The following is a 23,139-nucleotide window of genomic DNA, read 5'->3' on the forward strand; positions in this document are numbered from 1 at the left end:
TAACCTAGGTTTGAAGATAAGTTGCGGGCTATCAAATATCCTGTGTTTTTGATACATGGGTTTAAAGTGTCGGTAATTTACTTGAGAACACCATAAAATTAAAACTATAATTAATGTACACTTATGACCCACAAGTAAAAAAAAATACTTTATATAAGTTAAAAAAAACGGTACAAAACAGTAGTTATGGAAGGTTTTCTTTGTGGTAGACAGAAGGTCTAATTTCAATAGCATTGGAATCATCGATTATATCAGTTTTTTAAAGATGTTTAATTTTCTAGGTGGCCAAGGTACCTGGAGGGAATACTTAACCCTCCCAAACATATTCAAAGTATTCAATCCAAACCTGATAGGCTACTCCCTGAGCGATGGTTACGGGTTCCACAGATCTGCACAGTTCAACGTGGCCGAAATAGGCGCTATGTCGCAGGACATAATCTACATGGCTAACCTATTGGTCAAGAGAATCACCAGAGACCCGAGAGTGAACGTCAAAAAGGATTGGAAGGTGATATAACCCAATCATTGTCTCATAGATTATACAATATAAGTCACAATGGAGTCCTATTTCCAACTCTAATGTTTGGAAGTAAAGCGTGGATTTAGCAAAAGAAGGATAAAAGTAGACTAAATACAGTCGAAATTTGATCCCTCAATACAGTGAAAATTTGATGAAAATGCGGCAAAAATGTATGATAGATGTTCGAATGGTGAACAATAAGGAATTATGGTTAATATATCTAAAATAAACATTATCGATAAAATTATGAAAAGTGTTTTGAGATGGTTTGGACATGTCGAATGAATGGATGTGTAAAGAATGTTTTAATAAATTTAGTTGGAAAAACGATCAGAGGAAGACTAAGAAAAATTTGGCATTTGTCAAATACTTGAAAGCGGTCAGGTCAGGAAATGATCGGCGAGTATGTATTAGGAGATGCATGAAAATGTGTGCTTTTTTGTTTTATTTTAATTTAAAAAGCTTACGTATAATGCCTTAGGAAGCGAGAATAGAACGCCACACCACTCTGCCTTTGCAAAATATTCTTCGCGTCTTCTACATTCATGAATCTACTTAATTAATTCCGACTCTTGATCTGGCCACTTTCAAGTATTTGATATGTTTGATCATGCCAAGATTTCCTCGGTTTTCCCCTCCTCCTATTAACTACATCCGCCTCATTACCTTACTGTTATTACATCACTTATGTGTTCCACATGTCTAAACCATCTCAATACACCTACCTTGGTTTTATCTAAACTGTTTATCTCAGCCATCCATTATTTCCTCATTTAATCGTTTTTACCTAAAATAACAGTTTATCATTTCAAATTCAAACTTTTCATTTAGACATTATTATAAAAATGATAATTTATAATAATGATGTTTAAAAAAATCCGATATTTCAAAACCGTTATATTTTGCATAATACAGATAGTAATTGTAAAAGAAAAAGCCTCTTTTTGACCACTTGAGTTTATTTTATTATGACAACTAGTTTAGGAAGCTATGCTTCCATCTTCAGGTCTAAATTCTAAACTGATATCAGTTTATATTTAGACTTGAAGATGGAAGCATAGCTTCTGAAACTGGTCGTCATAATAAAATAAACTCAAGTTGTAAAAAACGAGTGTTTTTCTTTTACAATTTCAATATAAAATAGAGATAGTATGTTAGACTGGTTTTCATAATGACTGAAGGGTCACTCCTTGAAAATTTCTGTTTTTTATTATTTCTAATTTGACCTACATATATTAAACACCCTGTATGTATTTCTGTTCCAGCTTGTTACAGTTATGATAGGACCAAACGACTTTTGTCTTGACGTCTGTTATTTAGAAAACCCTAAAAAAGCACCCGAGAGACATCGGCGCGAGCTTTTGGAAGCGCTTCTCATACTCAAAAATAATCTGCCAAGAACTTTAGTGAACCTAGTTCCGGCACCACGTATGTATAATTTGCAAAGTTTATGTCTCTATGCACCACTGGATGCAGATAAGGATAAGAAAAATAGTGTTTTGGGCAAACATGCACTAAGGAAAAATTAACAATTTTCATCATCTAAGTCTTAGATTTAGGTGATATTTTTTTTTTTAAAGAAATTGAAAATTAATGCATGATGCAATTGATGCAATCGAAGATGATTTGGGCGTGTGAAACAATTTTATAAGGCAAATGTAGTTGCAAATAGATCAGAGGAAGACCGAAGAAAACTTGGCATGATCAAGTATTCAAATACTGGTCGGAAGATTCGACTGGTATGTATGAGAAAATGCTTGAATGTGGAAGAGGCGAAGATTGTTTGCAAAGCGGCGAGATAGTTAGTTAGCTAGTATTTAACTAACTAACTAACCATCACGCCGCTTCCCCGCAGGGGTAGGCAGAGAGAATCGAACGCCACACCACTCTGTCTTTGCAAACATTCTTTGCCTCTTCTACATTCATGCATCTCCTCATACATACCCGACGATTATTACGACTCCTGACCCGGCCGCTTTCAAGTATTTGACATACCTGATTGTGCCAAGTTTTCCTCGGTCGTCCTCTGCTTCTTTTTCCAACTACATTCGCTCCATAAATTTGTTTAACCGTTCTTTCTTCACTCATACGCTCCACATGTCCAAACCATCTCAACACACCTTTCTTAATTTTATCGATAATGCTTATCTCAGCCTTACATTCTTTCCTTATTTCATCATTCGAACATCTATCAAACATCGTTTTGCCACACATTCTTCTGAGGGATCGCATTTCGACTGCATTCAGTCTGCTTTCATCCTTCTTTTGCCAACTCCATGCTTCGCTTCCATACATAAGGGTTGGAACCAGAACTCCATTGTGTACTGCCAGTTTAGCTTCCGCTGATAGATTTTTATTTGCTAAAACTGATTTTAGTGCACCATTCACTCTGTTCCCAGCATTCACTCTCCTTTCTATGTCTTTATCTATCTTTCCATCCCTAGAAAACATACTACCCAAATATATGAAATCATCTACCTGTTCCAAAATCTCCCCATTTACCAATATTTCACACTCAGATCTACATTCATCATCATATAGGCCAAAATAAATTATAGATAGAGGCTCGAGGTTTGAATTAAGAGAACTTTTATATGAAAAAGTATGAAGATGTTTGCAAAGATTGATAAGTGTGGCGTTCTATTCTGTTCGCTTCCCACTGTGGCAAAGCGGCTTGATTGTTAGGTGGCTATTTAGACTACAATAAATGGTAGATACATACTTGAGGTTTGAATAAAGAGAACTTTATTCAAACCTCAAGTATGCCGTTATTATTTTCATGCCGTTATTATATATTATTTCATGCCGTTATTATTTTCCTTAAAACATTTTGAGTGTGTCCAAATACTCGTTTTTTCCAAATACATGAATTTGAGTAGTGTGGTTGTCAATAATGGGTCATGGGTTGTCAATAGAACTGGTGAATGTTACACGTGTGGAAAGTGATCACTTAAACCAGCATATGTCAGTCGTCAGCCCCGCGAATGCCCAGACTTCCAAATTCTTCTTCATCTTTGATGAAATGTCAAAAAATATTGTTTTCCTTCATATCTACCCAATTTAGAGTATTCTTTAAGGCGGTTTTTTTTAGATCTGTATTGTGTTTCAGATCTTCAGATTCTCAAGGACTTCACGGGAAAGCCTCCTCTGTGCGACTTGACTCACTTGGTGGAGTGTCCTTGTCTGTTTGGAGAACCAAACAAACACAGATACGGAGAGATGAGTGAAATTATGAGAAGATGGCAAAATATTGACATAGACGTAAGCAATTCTTTTTGAAAAATTATTACAAAGTTACTGTAATTTAGTTTAATAGAAACCATAGATTTATGTGCGAATAAAATGGGAGTTTTTGGATAGAATTTTCACTCATGAATCACATGGAAATATATGAACTTTAAAGATAAAGGGTATCAAAAGTAGGAAAAGGCTTTATCAGGGGTTCCTAAAGTGTGCGCCGTAGAAAGTAAAGAGGGCGCCGTGAGTCGATCCTCTATCATTATCCAAAACCACAACTATTCTCGGGTATCTATATAAAGCAACAATTTCCTTTTTGAGAGCTAGCATCTTTCCACCCAACTACTATTATTATAGGTACAAGTACCTATTTCTTTCGACTTTAATATATGTACGTACAAATAAAGTCACATTATCTATTCCAAATAGCTTACTAAAGTAGAACGCCGTCAAAAAATACTAAACTTGTAAGTGCACCGCGGGATGAACAAGATTGGGAACCCCTGGGCTATATATACAAATAACTTAAATTAAAAGTTGGAGCCTAAGTGAGGCCATGATAATATTATTTAAATATTCATTTTATATATTTTATTTTAGGTACAAAGATACATTTTTTTATATTTTATTAATCATATGTATTATTGCTCTTTAGACATAGCCTGTGTTGAGCCGAAATACTTATATGTTAATACAATATAGGGTTTACAATATAGGTAGTAAAATAAATGGTTTTTTAATTGCCAGATTTTATACATTACAAGATATAATACAATAAAATAATCACAAGTATTGAACCTGGACTCTAATTAAGTCTGTTTCCACCTTGTCCCTACCAATGAGGAGCAACCATCGACGGAGACTGTTCTTAATAACATGATCACTTTTGGAATTATTAATGGTTACGGGCAGCAAATTGAATATATTTGGAACAAGGAATAAAAAGCTTTTTTATGCAAAACTTGTATTGATGGATGGGCCAACATAGTTTATATTTAATGCTGACCGGGTTCGAATATTTTGTTGAGTTCTTAACTTATCCATTTTATTCCATAAGTGCATCAATACTTCTTTAATGAACGGTTGTCGTATGTCTAGGACCATTTAGCTTCTAAATATTACATTAAATTAGTGTGATTTTCATAATACATGGCGGTGTTGCATAAGCTGTTTCTAGATTTCACTTGGACGTTAGGTAGTTTAAAAAAAGAGCGATAAATATGCATGAATCGTGACATAATGCAAGGACTTAACGATTATTATTTAAAAAAAATGTATAATCAATATACTGTTTTAATCACTCGTAAAAGAAAGAAAGCTTGATAGAAATGTATATTTAAATATATTGAATTGTTTTATATTTTTTACCAAATAGCAGAAAAGTATAAGTTATCATCTACACTTCGCAACAAAAATATGAACTTCCGTATGTCATCTCAGTCTTGTTTAATCAAAACAAAATTTTGCAAACTTCCTGTTCATTACTCTTTATATTTAAATCAATATACAAATTTTCTAATGTTATTTTGTTATGGTAATTTTTTAACCTTGCCTACATCACCATTAATTTATTTGTTTGTGGGTGCCACGAAGGATACATACATCAATCATTAAATAATGTGACATGGTATGTATGTGTTTTGCAAATTGAATAAAATACGAATTCCAAAATATTGTACAGTAATGACGAAAATAAAAAAATCCATAAAGTAAGGCGTAATTTTACGTCAAATTTCAAATTAGAATTTCGAATCTGTCGACGAAAAATAACACTTTATTTTAATTTTATTATTAAATCTAAATTTATTATTATGTTATATATCTGCATTTCGCAGATTCCCCTTAAATTTTCCAGGGAATCCAGTTAGGTATGTACGTTCTGTGTAAGGGTAATATGAGAAGTACAAGAGTCAACATACTCTCCTAGGTTTTTTATATAAAAATCCCAAAAATTAAAAAAAATATATTTGATATGAAATTCAGTATTTTAGTATTTAAATTGTTGTTTGAAAGAAAGAAATCACAATGGGAATATTTTTAAAAGCAGACTTGAAATTAAATTTAATCGGTTGTTTATTGAACATTTTATTTGCCTTATATAAAAAATAGGCCGTAGCAATTTTATTTTAGTCTACATTTGACCTTTTGATGGAATGGTTATTCTGAGACCGATAGTCATGAAATAGTATTTTAAAGTTGTATTACACAATGTGAACGCTTTTGAGTGTTAAGAATATCGTCAATTGTCTTGATTATTATATATATTTTTTTATAACCAAAAATCTTAGTAAAAATTTGCACAATATGATGTAAACAAACTGTAATATTTTTTCAGCTGGAAAATGCGCCAGAGCTAAATGATCGTGACGATTTTGCAGTAGTTGTCCAACCATTTGATGTGAATATTAAATTTCCATTAAAAAATGGTGTTACCGATTTTTCCTACCTATCAACCGATTGCTTCCATTTCAGTCAAAAGGCATATTCTTGGAGTAAGACAACTTTTATTTTTATTTTTAAAAATACATATTTTTATCACAATGTTGTGAGTGAGTCCAAATGGTATTTTCACAAATGCTAGATATTCTATACTTTGGAGATATTAACATTTACATATTTTATTGATAGCTCTGCATAGATGAAGAAGTCTGTTGAGAGGGAAAATCTTTGTATGGGGAAAGTATTGACATACATTTCACAAAGGTTTTCCGTACAAAAAATACTGATTTCAACATTTGATATCGCGGACGAAATTGCACGGAAAAAATGCAGTTATAAATTAAGAAAATATACGATTCAACCAAATTTGAGTACAAAATTGTGTTTCGAATCTGACTACCTTCATTTTAGTATTTGAAATATTTCATCATGCCAAGTTTTCTTCAGTCTTCATTTACTTTTATTCCCAATTACATTCGGCTCATAAATTTATTGTACTGTTGTTATTTATTGTATTGTTCTTTCTTCTTTTATTCGATTCACATGCCCAGACCAACTCAACACACCTTTCTTAATTATATCTATTATGCTTATCTCAGCCTAGCATGCATTTCTTAAATCACCATTCGAACACCTATCGTACATTGCGCTGCCGCACATTCGTTTGAGAGATCGCATCTACCATATTTTACAATTCCATGCTTTACTCTATACGTTTGGTTGTATCGAATGCTATAAATAAAAATAAATATAATATAAAAAAGTAAAACATTTGCATAAGACCACTTTTGTGTTCAATCAATTGTGATCATTTTTTTAATGTAAACACGACTGGTTTCGAGAACATTGGTAGTTTTCGAAACTAGTCGTGTTTAATCATCCGAATTTATGTTTTTAATTATGACTTATATTTTCAGCCGCTAATGCTCTTTGGAATAATATGCTGCAGCCGCCTGGAAGAAAGCAAACGAATTGGAATGAGGCATTTAAGAAATTTGAATGCCCGACTCAAGAATTTCCCTTCATCTATACTTTGAAGAACGCCAAAGCCTTTCAAAATACTTCAGATATTTCAAACAGCGTTTCTTATTGAAAAGATTTAAGCAAAACATAATGAACGTAAACGAAATTAAAAACGAGAAAAGCCTGGTCTAGGGCTTTTAAAATGAAAACGCTTAATCAATAATAAATTTGAAAGCTTCGAGATAAATAATATGTATTGCCAGTACTTACTTTTGGAAATATAACGTCTTCTTGGTATAGACCTTGTCTGTTTTTAAGAGGGATTCTGTGATGTCGATTCCCAGCTGTCAATCCGTTTCTTTGGTGGTCTGCCTTAGAGTTGGTAGTGCGGTGCAATGTTGGAAGTCTGGATGGTTCCATTCTCCTCACATGCGCATACTATTGTATTCTTCGTTGTCTTCCCCACCTAACAGCATCTTCGATCTCGCATATTTTTCTTGTCCTGGTGTTACTTATCCTATCTCGTAGTCTCTTGCCAGATTTGGTCCATAATTATGATTTATGATAACGTTATGTTTGTCAGTCCCAAATAATGGATCAATATTTGCAAATGAATCATATGCAGACTTTACGTAAATTATATCAGAGCTGTGATAAATTATTGGTCGCATTTGTAATGTTGTATGGTGTTGAATTTAAAATGAGAAAATATATAAGTTTATTTCACTTTGAGCGAGATGGGTGTCAAGTTTGTACGTTCTGAGTGACTGAGATAGGGTACTTTTAGTATTTTTATATGGCCATAAGATGTAAAGCAAGGATAGTATATTACAAAGTGAGAAAATACATTTGTTTACCTCACTTTGAGCGAAATGGGTGTCAAGATTGTGTATTCTGAGTGAATGAGAGGGGGTACTTATAGTAATGTTATCTGGCTAAAAGATGTAAAGCAAGGATAGTAGGTATAGATAGTGAGAAAATACATTTGTTTATTTTGCTAACAGTGAGATGGGTGTCACGATTGTACATATGTTCTGAGTGACTGAGATAGGGTACTTTTATTATTTTATCTGGTCATAAGATGTATAGAAAGAATAGTAGTATATCACAAAAAAAGAAAGCCTGAGCATTTCGGGGCTTACGACTTTGCATTTGGCTGGATTAAGTGACCGCTCAACGTCTTTTTATGTATAAAAACGAAATATGCTTCGTTTCATTTGAGACACCTATAATAGTAGGGTGAAAAACTCAGAGTGTGATTCAATCGAATTCCGAAATAATTTTTGTATTAACTAAACAATTTTTTTGCGGATACAATTTATACTGTATATTCTTATGATTTTTTAGGAGAGGAGAAAGGTACGAATGTTAAGTTCATTCATGATCACTTTCGTGTAAATTAATTTTTCATTGCCATTTTTTGCAAATTTTGACGATGAATGATTAATCATTAATTTAAGGAAATAAGACTTGTAATTTAAATTTTGTATGGAAATATTTATTTAATCTGCTGCGAATTGAACTACAATGGATAAACTATAAAATATTTCAGAATGGCTTCTTCATTTTTGTCGTTAAAATAAATATTATCCTTTTTGAAGTTTGTATTAAATTTTTAATTTTAGGATAAACAATACATTTGAATTCGCATGAAGCTGTAATATACGTAAAATGAAAATAAAATATTCACATTTTATTAGTATTTTTACCTTTTTTGTAATGTTTTTACTTGGAAATTACCTCTTAAAATAGTAGGTTTAAAAGTATTATTTCAAAAATGAATATTTTTAACCAAAAAGTGGCGAATTTAATTGTTTATTCTCTTAAAAAAATAAAAAGGCATCTGTGTAAAACAATAAAACATTTATACAATTTATATTTGATGAACTAACTTTGTGATTTTATCCGTTTTGTAGTTAAAATGTAACTTTGTTTTAAAATCACTATAAATGTTTTATTATAACTTAATTATAATATCTACCGGTTTCGAAGCTAAAGAAGCGGTTAGCTTCGAAACCGGTAGACATTATAATTAAGTTATAATGAAATATTTACAGTGATTTTACAACAAACTTACATTTTAATTATAAAATAAAACAATTATTAAAAAATATTGATCAAATTGATAGTGAAAAATGTACAGTTTTGTTACTGATTTTTTTCTGTTAATTTGTAAAATTGTATTCTTTTAATTCGCAGCATAGTATGCTTTAGTTTAACAATGCAATGTACAAAATAAGATATAATTCTTTAAATTTGTAGTAATAAATAAATTAAGACTACAAATTATATGAGTTTTATTCAATGTTTTGAAATGATATTCAAAGTTTATTTTTACTATACTACGATGATTCTGGTATGGCAATAATAATACAAATATTAAACAATTGGTTTAGTGCCGGTTTCTTTAAAAAAAACACCTCGTTCGTTCGTCATTTTACTAGCCAAAGCAGTATTATTTTATCACCTTCATTTTCTTTAAAAATTAACAAAATTTATTTAATTTTTATTACTTTACTTTATGTATTTTTTTTTCATCTGTATGCAACGTAAATTAAAATTTAAAAAACAGTATAAAAAAATGTTACACCGTCATAGAATAAAATTTAAGTCATTAAACCTAGATAAAAATTAACGAATGCAACGGTTTTTTCGTTTATGACGATATTAAGGCGTTTTAAGAGTGTAGAGACATCTGTGCAGAGCTCACATAATAAATATGAATATATTAATGGTTACATAAACTTCACTACCCAAGGAGTTTTTATTCAAAGAATAATACAGACAATAAATTTTAAACCTAAACGATAGATGGCGCTATAAATAGACATACAGTATTTGATAAAAGTTTGAAGGTTTAAACATTCATGGTATTTTTTGTATGAGTGATTAATTTGCTTCACTTTGGAGTTATTTTAAATAAGTTATAATAATTAAGTTATTAATACTTATTTCAAGTAAATATTACACATTAAAATATTAAAACATATTTTATTACTTTTCATAAAAAGTATATTAATACATATTTCAGGCATCTCATAGTATGTTGCGGGAATGAATCTTACGTACATTTCATGAAGTAAATTAATACGTATTTCAGGCATCTCCTAGTATTTTGCGGGAATGAATTTTACATACATTTCATGAAGTATATCAATACGTATTTCAGGCATCTGCTAGTATGTTGCGGGAATGAATCTTACATACATTTCATGAAGTATATTAATACGTATTTCAGGCATCTGCTAGTAGGTTGCGGGAATGAATCTTGCATACATTTCATGAAGTATATTAATATATATATTTCAGGCATCTCCTAGTATTTTGCGGGAATGAATCTTGCATACATTTCATGAAGTATATTAATATATATATTTCAGGCATCTCCTAGTGTTTTGCGGCAATGAATCTTACATACATTTCATGAAGTATATTAATACGTATTTCAGGCATCTGCTAGTAGGTTGCGGGAATGAATCTTGCATACATTTCATGAAGTATATTAATATATATATTTCAGGCATCTCCTAGTATTTTGCGGGAATGAATCTTGCATACATTTCATGAAGTATATTAATATATATATTTCAGGCATCTCCTAGTGTTTTGCGGGAATGAATCTTACATACATTTCATGAAGTATATTAATACGTATTTCAGGCATCTGCTAGTAGGTTGCGGGAATGAATCTTACATACATTTCATGAAGTATATTAATACATATTTCAGGCATCTCCCAGTAAGGTGCGGGAATAAATCTGCGGATTACTCGTTATGAGAAATGCTCGTTATGAGAGGTTCCACTGCATACATATGATACAACATTCACAGACCAGTTTTTACATTTAAAAGGTTTATTTCATCTATCGAGCGAGCAGTACATTTTTCATACGTACAAACGTATATTGCAGATATGGTAGGAAAATCGATTTTTCTTCTCAGGTCAAGTTTATCTTGTTTTCATTCTTACGTCACCCGTTGAAGAGATAACAGTCTGTAAACAAATTTCAGGGTGAATTATAAATATAAATGAAAAAAAGTTTCGTCGAAAATTGTGACGGTGCGGTGAATGGAAAAAAATAAAAAAAAAGTTTAAAAAAATATTTGTGATTAACGAAGATTTGCATAAGTTCAGTTTTTTCTTGTTCTGATATACAGTTGGTGAATTTCTTTGTATATTTTTTGTTTTCCTTTGTGTTTGTTTTTTTCATACATTTAAATTTTTGATAAACCATGTAACATGAAAACGTTATAAAATCATACAAGGCAGTGTGATGTGGCGTTCTGTTCTCTCTGCTTACCTCTGCGAGAAAACGGCGTGATAGTTAGCTAGTTGAGAAGAACTAATGTGTCCTTCTAACTTAATTTTTTTTGTTTCAGAGTCGATAATACATATCCATTTTTATTTATTTAATTCGTAAATTTCAGTTTTTCATCAAATTTATAATGATTCAATACGAATTTTCATTTTTTTTAAAAATCATTCAAGTCGTTAACGCCGGCTAAAGGCATTTTTACTAAAGGGATAGTCGCAATAACAGATCTCATTCAGCGTTCGGCAACAGTAGAAGCCACACGATATTTCACGGCCGATTAAAAAATATATAATAATAATAAAACCCTTATCCGCACCCCAATGGTACATAGGGCACTGCGTTATATAAACGCAGTGTTATCTTGATCGTTTACACATGAAGGTAAGGTGATCAGCCCTCCACTTCAGGTACCAGTCCAGGGTAGTATTGAATATATGTAACAGTGAAAAAATCACTTATATTTATTTTACCCCCCTTGGGAATCGAGCCCGGGACCTCCAGAACGTTAGCCGAGCGTATTGACCATTATACTACGGAGGCGGACAAAAATATATACGAGTGTATATAAATATTGGATTTTTAAGAATATACATTGAAAAAATATTTTTTAATTTTTTTCAACTCCTTACGTTTCAATTGTTCTTTTCTTTTCAAACCACATATCGCTCACTCCTTTCAAGAACGTCATAAATAAAAAATTTACGATTTTCGGTTGTGCATGTTTTCGGAATGCCCAGATAATGTACTAAATCCCAGCAAAAGAATCATATTTTTAACTTAATATTTACCCGCTACAGGGCAAAAAGTGTAGTTTTTTGCATTTTGAAGAAAAGGTATTGTTAATTTTTTTTTTTTAAATTTACAAAATATTTTTCAAATGGAGAAAAAACCTTCAGGTTTTACCTAAAAAGATCTGTTGCACAGTAAAAAGTTCAATAAGTGGCTTGGTATTTATTTTTAATATATTGTATTTTATTTTTAAACTTTAAAAACGTTCTCCTGAAAAATCAAGTTTTTTAATTTGAAAGGAGTGAGCGATATGTATTTTTTTTCGAAGAAAAACTTTTTTTCAATATAGAAACTATGTTTCAACAAAAAAAATCAATCAAGTGAAATGTAAGCTGGATTTAAAGAAAGTTTAATTGCTATTTAACGTATGTAGGGCCTTAAAATATATATATATATGTTTTTTAAATTAATATTTTACTTAGTAAATACCACTATTTCATAAAATCTACTGTGACACGTGTTTCGATGCGTTCCGCATCATTTTCAAAAACCGTATGTGAAGCTTATTCTAAATTTTAGAGTTGGGTCCTTGGGCGTGAAGGTTGAAGAGGTGGTAGTAGCTGTTTCTGTTTATTTTTATTGTTCTTCATACAATTTGATATTGAAGATTACAAAAATGGCAATCTACTCATTTATATAGGTCCATTTTAAATTTTAAACATTTAAAAGAATCTTACTAACTGGAGAAGCAGCATTCCGATTTACTCCAGATCCATTCCAAGTTTTGCTTAATTTATTTTAAGTTATGTTGTAACTGAAACAGTAATGGGCCTTACTTAAAAGTCGTTAATATAATTTATCTATGTACGAGGTAGATGGTGTTCACGGTTATGGAAATGTCAATTATAAAATACCAGTTCAAGTTCTAGTTGCATTAAGCTCGTTAAATCACCAATCGATTAAAAAATAGCTAGAAAAATATACTCTACAAACACAATATACTCTACAAATACAATATACTCTACAAAAAATATACTCTAAAAAATATTCTCTAAAACACAATATACTCTACAAACACAATATACTCTACAAAAAATATACTCTACAATACTCTACACCCACTGTAGTAGTTGTAACAGAAAAATATACTCTAAAACAACTATCTACAATATTTTTATTAATCAGGCTCAAAAAAGGCCTATTTCTTTACTTGTGAACGAAATAAATTTAACTCCATACTTCACTTCCAACCTAAATGTATGGAGGTGAAGCATGGAATTGGCAAAATAAGGATAAAGGTATATGCTATCTCTCAAATTAATGTGCAACAACACGTTGAATGATAAATGTTCGAATGGTGATATAAGGAAAGAATGCAAGGTTGAGATAAGCATTATTGATAAATAAAGAAAGGATATAAAAATAAATTTATAAGGCTGATGTGTTTGCCAATAGAAGCAGAAGAAGACCGAGGAAATCTAGGCATGGCGATGCATTCCGCATTATTTTCAAATACGGTATACCGGTGTTGGTATATGACGTGAAATGCATCGACACATGTGTCACAATAGTTTTTAAGAAAAAGAAGTATTTACCTAATAAAACTTAATCAAAAAAATAATAGATATTAACATATGGTAGAGTGACTACCGAATCAATTAATGAAAATACTTTAAAATGGTCAGGTTAGTATTCGGAAAAATCAGTGGGTGTGTATGAGGAGATGCGTGAATGTGATAGTTAGTTTAGTTTTTACTTATATCTAAGTATTATTATAAAAGCAAAACCTTTTGGGATGTAAAGAACACATGTTTAAAATCAAAGAAGCACAATCCGTGTTATAACAAGACCAAGGTAAAAATCATTATTGAAACCTATTGGAAAACCTGTAGAAGCCATAATAATATACGTTTAATATTATGAAGGTGAGTAAGCTACGTTTATAATATTTAAATAAATTTAAATTGCATTACACAATTCAATTATGGTCAGATGAAATGTTTCTTCAGTTTGGAAATGCGTGTTTCGTATGGAATATGTTAATTATGGTGACATTCAGCAATTCTGAAGGGAGAACTCTGAATTGGACTCAGTATCTGAGGGAGCTTTATACTGACCTAACGGGAAAAACTGTGGATGATCCGAATCTTTTGCAAGAAGCTGCTAAATACGATGTAAGACAACTTATACATATTATATCTTAATTTAAAAAAATATGTATTTAATAAGAAAATCTCAGCAAGACCTATGGTTAGTTTGAGAAAGCTTTTATTTAGCACATACTTTTTTATTTAGATGTATTTAACAAGATTATTTTACATATTGATTTGGCGTTTAATTTGTAGAACTCCATTTTAATTTATGTATTTATTTTAAATCAAACACAGATTTTTTGGAGTCTGAAACGAATGTTCGTTTGATAATGCCATAACTAGGCGAAACAATTGTCACACTTTAAATTTTTGTGTGTTTTTGTAAATAAAATATAACTTAGTAGACTCAAAAAATCTGTGTGTGATTTAAAATTAATACATAAATACTGTAAATATTCTTATTTCAATATTATTTTTTGTCTACATGTACCATACATATGTTCAGATGTCAAAATGTAAAATTAACCGCTTACGTGGAGAAACTCAAATTAGTGAAGAAAAATTTTAATACACCCAAAAAGCTGTGATTTTTTCACCCTTTATTCATTAATTCTAATTCTTTTATGCATAACAATGAAATCCAATATTAATTTGTGCGAAATTAAATTTTAAGTTTGTTTTATGATTGAAATCAAATTTAATTAGATTTAACAGAGCTTTTTCAAGTACAGGCAAAGAAAGTTTAAAATACCCAAAAAAATATATTTTTCTTAAACAAGTTGTCAATATTAATTGTTTTGTTATATGTATCTACTGATGTATTTTTTTTTGAAGAGGCTGCAACACATTGTGCCAGACATAACCGAATTTCCCTGCCGTTTCATCACGTTTGACAATAATGACAAAAACATGTCGAAAGATGGACAGATGTCGAATGAAGTGGTCGAGAAAAAATTGCCATTGGCAAGGTCTGAAGAGAGACCAAGTTCGGTCCATGCCTTGAGGCCAGGGGACATTGACGTCATAGCCGCCGTAGGAGACTCTATCACGGCGGGGAATGGATTGGCTGCTTCCAATATTTTACATCTAGGAACAGAAAACCGAGGAGTATCTTGGTCCATTGGTAAGTTAAAAACATCTAAATAATGCTTAAATAGGAAATAAAAGTTTTATATTTATTTACAACATTTTGAGTGTGTCCAAATACTTGTTCACAAAATCTGGATTATCTCCAATTACAGGAGTTATTTTCATATTATTATTATTATTATTATTATTTTTGACATCTCATCAAAGATGAAGAAGAATATGGATGTTTGGTCAAGAACAAGGTTTCTAAATTGGTTCATATATATAGAACTTCCAAGAATTTGAGTAGTGTGGTTGTCAATAATGGGTAGAATTGGTGAATGTTACACGTGAGTAAAGTGATCACTTAAACCAGCCTATGACGGTCGTCAGCCCCGTAAATGCCCAGACTTCCATATTCTTCTTCATCTTTGATGAGATGTCAAAAAAAATATATTTACGCTCTACAGGATAGTTGTTGTGGACAAGTGTTGTTTTTGCATTTTGAAGAAAGGGTATTGTTTAATAAAAAAAAACCCCAATATTTTTCAAATGGAGAAAAAACATTTAGGTTTTACCTAAAAAGATCTCTTGCACAGTAAAAAGTTCAAAAAGTGGCATGATATTTATTTTAAAAATATTTTATTATATTTTAAAACTTTTAAAACGATCTCCTGAAAAATCAAGTTTTTTGATTTATGACGTTGTTGAAAGGAGTGAGCGATATGTAATAGTTACTAATAATATGAAAATGGAGGTTAGATTGAAATACATTCTACAAAAGCTTCGTCACTTTTTCCTCAGAACTTTTATGAATAATTATACATATATTTAAAACAATGATTCAACTTACATTAAATTAGATGACTTTTATAAGCCATAAATGAAGATATCGTAAGATGACGAGCGCATATTAATAATCATAACCTAATTTTTTATATTTGCACTTTGGTTATTGCAAAAATCAAGATTGCACGAATGCATTACGTTAAGTTCGTATATTATTCATCTTTATTTCATCACCAATAGCCATAGCAATAGATTAGACGATTGAAAATAAATAATTTTGCAGTCATATTCAATATTAAATTTGGAAAGAAATTTTATATTTTTAATACAAAAAAAACTATGATACATGCAAAATAATAAAATTACTTCCAACATTTTGAGTGTGTCCAAATACTTCTTCACAAATCTGGATTATCTTTAATTATGGGAGTTATTTTTCATATTATTTTGAATAATATGAAAAATAGAATTGGTGAATGTGACACGTGAGTAAAGTGATCACTTAAACCAACCTATGACGGTCGTCAGCCCCGTAAATGGCCTAGACTTCCATATTCTTCTTCATCTTTGATGAGATGTCAAAAAATAATATAAAATTACTTATTATATTTTAATATGTATATTTTTATATGAATTTTACCCCAAGGCTCTTAAAGGTGTCTCAACAAAGTAACATGTAATAATTATTAGAACCTAGGAATGTTTGCTAAATTATTTATTAAGTGTGTACTCTGAAATAAACAAAGCCAGTGCGCAAAAGGCTGCCAAAGAAGCCCCACATGTTGTCAGCGTACATTTTTTTAAAATTCATTTTGCAATTTAGCGACTTATTTTTTTAAGTCATTCAATAACTCTTTTCTTCTTAAAACTATATAATTATTTCAAAGAAAAACTTATATTGCTATGCAAATAACGGATTACATAAAGGATTTTTTTTTTTAGAAAAAAAATATTGTATAAAATGTTACCTGGATTTAGACAAAATTAAGTTACGACTGTTCGATTACTGGACCTTAACTTGCAGGCTATTGATATTCCTACCTAAACAATTTAGAAGGATATGCCAATTCAATAAATGCACAAAACTAACATAAAAAGAGTTAACAGTTTGTTGACATGATTGATTCGAAATTTTCAGGGGGTCAAGGCACTTGGAGAGAGTATTTAACGTTGCCAAACATATTAAAAGTTTTCAATCCAAATATGATCGGCTACTCTTCAAACGACGCTCTAGTATTTCACAAGGCTGCCCAGTTCAACGTGGCCGAGCCTGGCGCCATGTCCCACGATTTGGTGTCCATGGTCAAAAAACTTGTGAAGAGGATGACCAGAGATCCTAGAGTTAACATGCAGATGGACTGGAAGGTAAATAAATAGTTTAGTCGAATTATTTTTTGTTTTGAATATTGAAAGCATTAACTTTGTAGATCATATTGATATATTATTTCGAGAAATAAAAATACTTTTTTATGTGTTTTGATCCACTCACACATAATGTGAGTGGTTAAAAACACAAATAATTTTTATTTCTCGAAATAATATAGAATTATTTTTTGACATCTCTTCAAAGATAAAGAAGAATATGGAATCTGTACATTTAGAGGCTGACGACCGTCATAGCCTGGTTTAAGTGATCACTTTACACACGTGTAACATTCACGAATAGTACCCATTATTGACAATCACACTTTTCAAATTCTCGGAAGTTCTATAAGTATATATGTACCAATTATAAAACATTATTCTTGAATCACTAGAACTTCACTAGAGACATCTATCAGCATATGAATGTAATACCAATTCTCTTTTACTTTCAGCATAAAGCACCCCTAAAGACACATTATCAGAAAAAAACACATTTATTTGTTGTAGCTTGTCACCATACTGATCGGTTCCAATGATTTTTGTCGGAATATCTGTTATCTGGAAGATGCTAAAAAGGAACCAGAAATTCATCGCCGAGAGCTTTTGGAAGCGCTTTTATTAATAAAGGAACGATTGCCGAGAACTATCGTGAATTTGGTACCTGCACCACGTACGTACTAAAAATATAACGTGTTTTATCAATTGATTTTTTATTTGTTTTACATGAGATTTTATCAAGTGTACAGGGTGGCACAAAATTAATAATTTTATTAGAAGAGGTTAGAAATTTTGCAAATGGCGTCATACGTCAATAATATTTGACATTTATAAAGCATAAAGCTGCAGTTTACAAACAGATTTATAGTGGCGCAAAATTAATCATCCAGTTAAGACTTTTTATAACTTTTTTACTACATTAAAAAAATATTTTGCTTTGTGAAAATCTTGATTTGGACCTTAAATTTTTTCTGTTAAGTAGAAAAGATGACACCTGTCAAGTGGCTGCTGCCAGCGCTGATACACATTTGTGCCCGTTTTATCAATCTGCTTATATGCTGCACCTGTCTAGTTCACTAATGTCAAATATGTTTGACGTATGACGCCATTTGCAAAAATTATAACGATTCCGATAGGGCTATTAATTCTGTACCACCTGTATAAACCTGAGTTTTTTTTTAAACAATATTTTGTATGTGTTCAATTTTTTGTTTTCAAATGCTGGATAAAACTCAGCGATTTGATATTTATGTATTAATCGTTAAATCAAATACAGATTTTTTAAATCTACTAAGTTGTATTTTATTGTTACAAAACACATCTTCTTCTTCTTCTTTACGAGCCCTCTGACCTCTACTGCTGAATATAGGCCTATTCCCCTTCTTTCCATTTACACCGAAAACACAAAAAACTATTAAAAATTAATATTGTGACGGTTGTTTCGCCTACATTTTCTCATTTTCAGACATTCGTTTGAAAATGCCATAACTAGGTAAAATAATTGTCACAATATAAATTTTAACGTTTTTTTAAACAATAAAATACAACTTTTTAATTAAAACCCTTATCCGCACCCCAATGGTGCATAGGGCACTGCATTTAAAAAAAACACAGTGTTATCTTGATCGTTAACACGAAGGAAAGGTGATCAGCCCTCCGTTTCAGGTACCAGTCCAGGGTAATATTGAATAAATATTAGAGTGAAAAAATCACTTTTATTTATTTGACCCCCCCTGGGAATCGAACCCGGGACCTCCAGAACGGTAGCCGAGCGTGCTGACCATTACACTACGGAGGCGGACAAAAAATACAACTCAGTAGACTTAAAAAAATCTGCGTTTGGTCAAACAATTTATCCATAAATTAATATGGATTTCTACAAATTTAACGATAAATCAATAAATGAATTGTGTGGTACTTTTAAAAAAAAATCCTATAATATTTGATTTAAGATATGCAGATTCTGAAAAATCACACTGGAACACCATTATTGTGCCATTTGTTTCACTTAGCAGAGTGCCCGTGTATCGTCAGAGAGTCGTTTGAGAAACAATATGATGAGTTCAGTGAAATTATGCTGAGGTGGCAGCAAATTGATGTTGAGGTAATAATTCAGTATTAACGAGCAAAATTATCAAAAATAAAGTACACTTAATCTGCCTACAACCATTTACCAGCTTATTTGAGAATAATCTGGAATATCATCCAGTTTCAATAACAACTGAAGATTTATATAATATTTTGACGTCTCATCAAAGATGAAGAATTATTTAATTAATTCCTGTAATTGGAGATAGTAGAAAGGAGATAATCCAGATTTCGTGAACAAGTATTTGGACACACTCAAAATGTTATAAGTGAAGATTTATGTTTTACAAATCTCCCATACTTTCAATTTACGAACATAAAAATTAGAATGATTTTTATTTTTTACTAAAATAAATATTTTTATTTTATTTTCTTAAGTTGCAATTTTATTTTATTTATTTTTTAAACATTTCTTCTTTTAACATGTCTTATACTAGTTACGCTGTGCCTCTCCAATTAAAAGATTAAGCTCTTGTACTTGGAGAGGAACTTACACTCAATATTGTTCATACTTAATTAATGATAAAACAGTTTTTTTCTTCGTTTTTTTTTGTGTTTTTTTGATAAACATGTATAAAAGGCATTTAATTTAGTTTTAATATCTTCTATTTTTTTATCTGTAGGGAGCTTATTGAAATATTTAGTTCCCAAATATTTTAAGTTCTGTTGGAATTGTTTGGATTGCATTTTGCCATTGCATGGCCTAGGTAACGTTGTCCAAGACAGAAGGACCTATAACCTGAGGACGAAGAGAGCTGACTCCGGCAGTCTACAAGGACAATAAGCTGAGATGTAGCCAGGAAGAATAAGCATTTTGCTTTTGTATAATCATTTTAAAATCTCAACAACGAACTATTTTTTATCAAAGAATCAAATATTTATCATCCTTGAAGTTGAAGAATTGTTGTATTATGAATATTAGAACTAATAATTCAAACCCCACATTCTTTTATTTTATTTTTCTGTTGAGAGAAAATGATTTACATCTACTATAAGTGAAATATACATACAAGAGCATACTAATATAAGAGTTTCTGCTTAGTAAAAAAGCTTCTTTACATCTCACCAATAGATGTCTCTAGTGAAGTTCTAGTGATTTAAGAACAAGGTTTCCAAATTGGTTCATATATATAGAACTTCCAAGAATTTGAGTAGTGTGGTTGTCAATAATGGGTAGAATTTGTGAATGTTACTCGTGTGTAAAGTGATCACTTAAACCAGCCTATGACGGTCGTCAGCCCCGTAAATGCCCAGACTTCCATATTCTTCTTCATCTTTGATGAGATATCAAATAATAGGATTTATCTCATGTTTAAAGTATCTCAACTTGAGATGAAACATGTATCGTTTATTGCAAAAGAAAATATTTTTATATGGTTGACAGTGTGGAATCAATAACATATTATTTTAGATGGAAAACGCACCTGAATTGAATGATCAAGATGATTTTGCTGTTGTGGTCCAGCCATTTATATTGGATATAATGTTCCCCCACAGATATGGCCACACAGACTATTCTTACTTTTCTACAGACTGTTTTCACTTTAGTCAGAAGACGCATTCACGGGGTAAATATAAAATATTTATACAATACCATTTCTTAAAAAAGTCTTTAATAAGTAAACGTTAACAATAAATAATAATTTTATCATATGTTAATGTTGATATTTTTCTTAGCTGCTAACGCTTTATGGAACAACATGCTTCAACCACCGGGCGTCAAACAACGGGATTGGGGAGATTTATTCAACAGTTTCATGTGCCCGACTGTCGATTTTCCCTATATTTATACGTTGAAAAATTCTAAAAGAATTATTAAAAATTTAGAATCTTAAAATAAGGATAGTAAAAATATTGCTTATGTAGAATACATTTATATAAGATAATTTCTTTGTTTTACCCGAATTTATCAAATACACGTTTTCCCTGTCTTTATTACAAGAAAAATATTTGACAAAATGACTTATATAACATTAATTTTTTTTTACGCTTTAATCTTATTTCACCATACACCGGGTTTCATCGTTGCTGGCATAATCCGTCTGATGATTTGAATTTATACAAAAATCTATTTCTGTTATAAGATAACATAAAAACAAACACTTACCATAGCTAAAATGTAATTGTTAATGTAATACATAAATTAAATTCATTCTTTTAAAAATATTTATTTTTCAAAAAATTAAATATACCTAATCATCGTTTTCAATCCCTGCCTCATTGTATATAATAAAAATAATGAAACCATTATCCGCACCCCAATGGTGCATAGGGCACTGCGTCATATAAACGCAATGTTATCTTGATCGTTTTTACACATGAAGGAAAGGTGATCAGCCCTCCGCTTCAGGAACCAGTCCAGGGTAATATTGTACATAAAACATAGAATTCCTCTTTTCTGTAGAAGTAGGCAGAGAGTATAGAATACCACACCAATCTGTTTTTGCACACAATCTTTGCCTCTTCCACAATCATACATCTTCTCATACATACAAGCCGATTATTCTCCTGACCTGACCACTTTTAAGTATTTGAAATATTTAATCATGCATGCTTTGGTCTTTTTCTGCATCTATTACCAATAATATCGCCTAGTAAATTTGTTAAACTATCCTTTATTCGATTTTTCACAAAATGCTGAACCTTCTTCTAGTCAACGGAGGGTCTGCTGATGACAGTCAACAGTCCATCTTCTCCTGAGGAGTGCAACGTGGTTTCCTCCCAGCAATGAGCAAATGCTGAGAAGTTCCTGATTGGTCCACACTAGATTATTCCTCGTGTTCCCAAAACAGATTCATATAAAAACATTTTGAATTAGCTAGAAGAAACAAAAATCCACTTAATGATCTATAAACCATGTACATAATAAATGCAGTTCCCATCTAAAAAAATGATCCTTTCTTTACCATTCGATTCACAGAAATGGATTTAATCATAAAACATTGCCTACTATATAAATTATGCAACAGAATTCGAAGAGGTTACATTAATGGGCATGTGCAACCACTAATATTGTGGAATGTACAAATATTGATAAATAAAAATAAAGTCATGGAGGTTATGCGAGATACTCTGCTATTAGGCGGGTAATAAAAATGCAGCTATCCACGATATTACGAAATAAGCCAGTTATGGTACAGAAATTCTCGCTGCGTCTATGAGAACTCCAAGGCTATAAATTATAATTCATCAGATAGTGGAACAGTCGATCAATGACCTGAGGAATATTTCATTAATCCGAATCTAAAAAACAAATGCATGAAATATTGTCAGCATACTAATAGGGTGTATCACTGGGCAGGAATATCCAATTTAACATACTCATATTATTTTTTGACATCTAATCAAAGATGAAGAAGAATATGGAAGTGTGGGCATTTACGGGGCTGACGACCGTCATAGGCTGGTTTTAGTGATCACTTTACACACGTGTAACATTCACCAATTCTACCCATTATTGACAACCACACTTCTCAAATTCTTAGAAGTTCTATATATATGAACCAATTTATGTATTAATTTTAAATCAATCACA

At 31.1% G+C, this 23,139-nt stretch overlaps 2 protein-coding genes across 2 annotated transcripts in view; both read left to right on the forward strand.

Annotated features, from left to right (window-relative positions):
- The window catches only part of LOC148302226 (phospholipase B1, membrane-associated-like), a 29,595-nt gene extending 22,263 nt beyond the window's left edge, over positions 1-7,332 (forward strand). The window contains exons 4-8 of the mRNA XM_088271976.1: positions 282-508; positions 1,786-1,948; positions 3,630-3,781; positions 6,093-6,249; positions 7,114-7,332. Coding sequence (XP_088128102.1) covers positions 282-508; positions 1,786-1,948; positions 3,630-3,781; positions 6,093-6,249; positions 7,114-7,289 — 875 coding nt within the window. The 3' untranslated portion in view covers positions 7,290-7,332. The remainder of the gene's footprint in view (positions 1-281; positions 509-1,785; positions 1,949-3,629; positions 3,782-6,092; positions 6,250-7,113) is intronic.
- Positions 7,333-14,249: 6,917 nt separating this feature from the next.
- LOC148302227 (phospholipase B1, membrane-associated-like) lies at positions 14,250-21,439 on the forward strand. Its single transcript, XM_088271982.1, has 7 exons — positions 14,250-14,378; positions 15,132-15,420; positions 17,293-17,519; positions 18,027-18,189; positions 19,469-19,620; positions 21,016-21,172; positions 21,282-21,439. The coding sequence occupies exons 1-7, from the start codon at positions 14,250-14,252 to the stop codon at positions 21,437-21,439; spliced, it is 1,275 nt and encodes a 424-aa protein (XP_088128108.1).
- The last annotated feature ends 1,700 nt before the right edge of the window (positions 21,440-23,139 follow it).

This window comes from Brachycentrus maculatus, unplaced genomic scaffold (assembly GCF_059751285.1).
Source record: "Brachycentrus maculatus isolate JH-2025_06_01 unplaced genomic scaffold, ASM5975128v1 h1tg000472l, whole genome shotgun sequence".
NCBI classification, from domain to species: domain Eukaryota; kingdom Metazoa; phylum Arthropoda; class Insecta; order Trichoptera; family Brachycentridae; genus Brachycentrus; species Brachycentrus maculatus.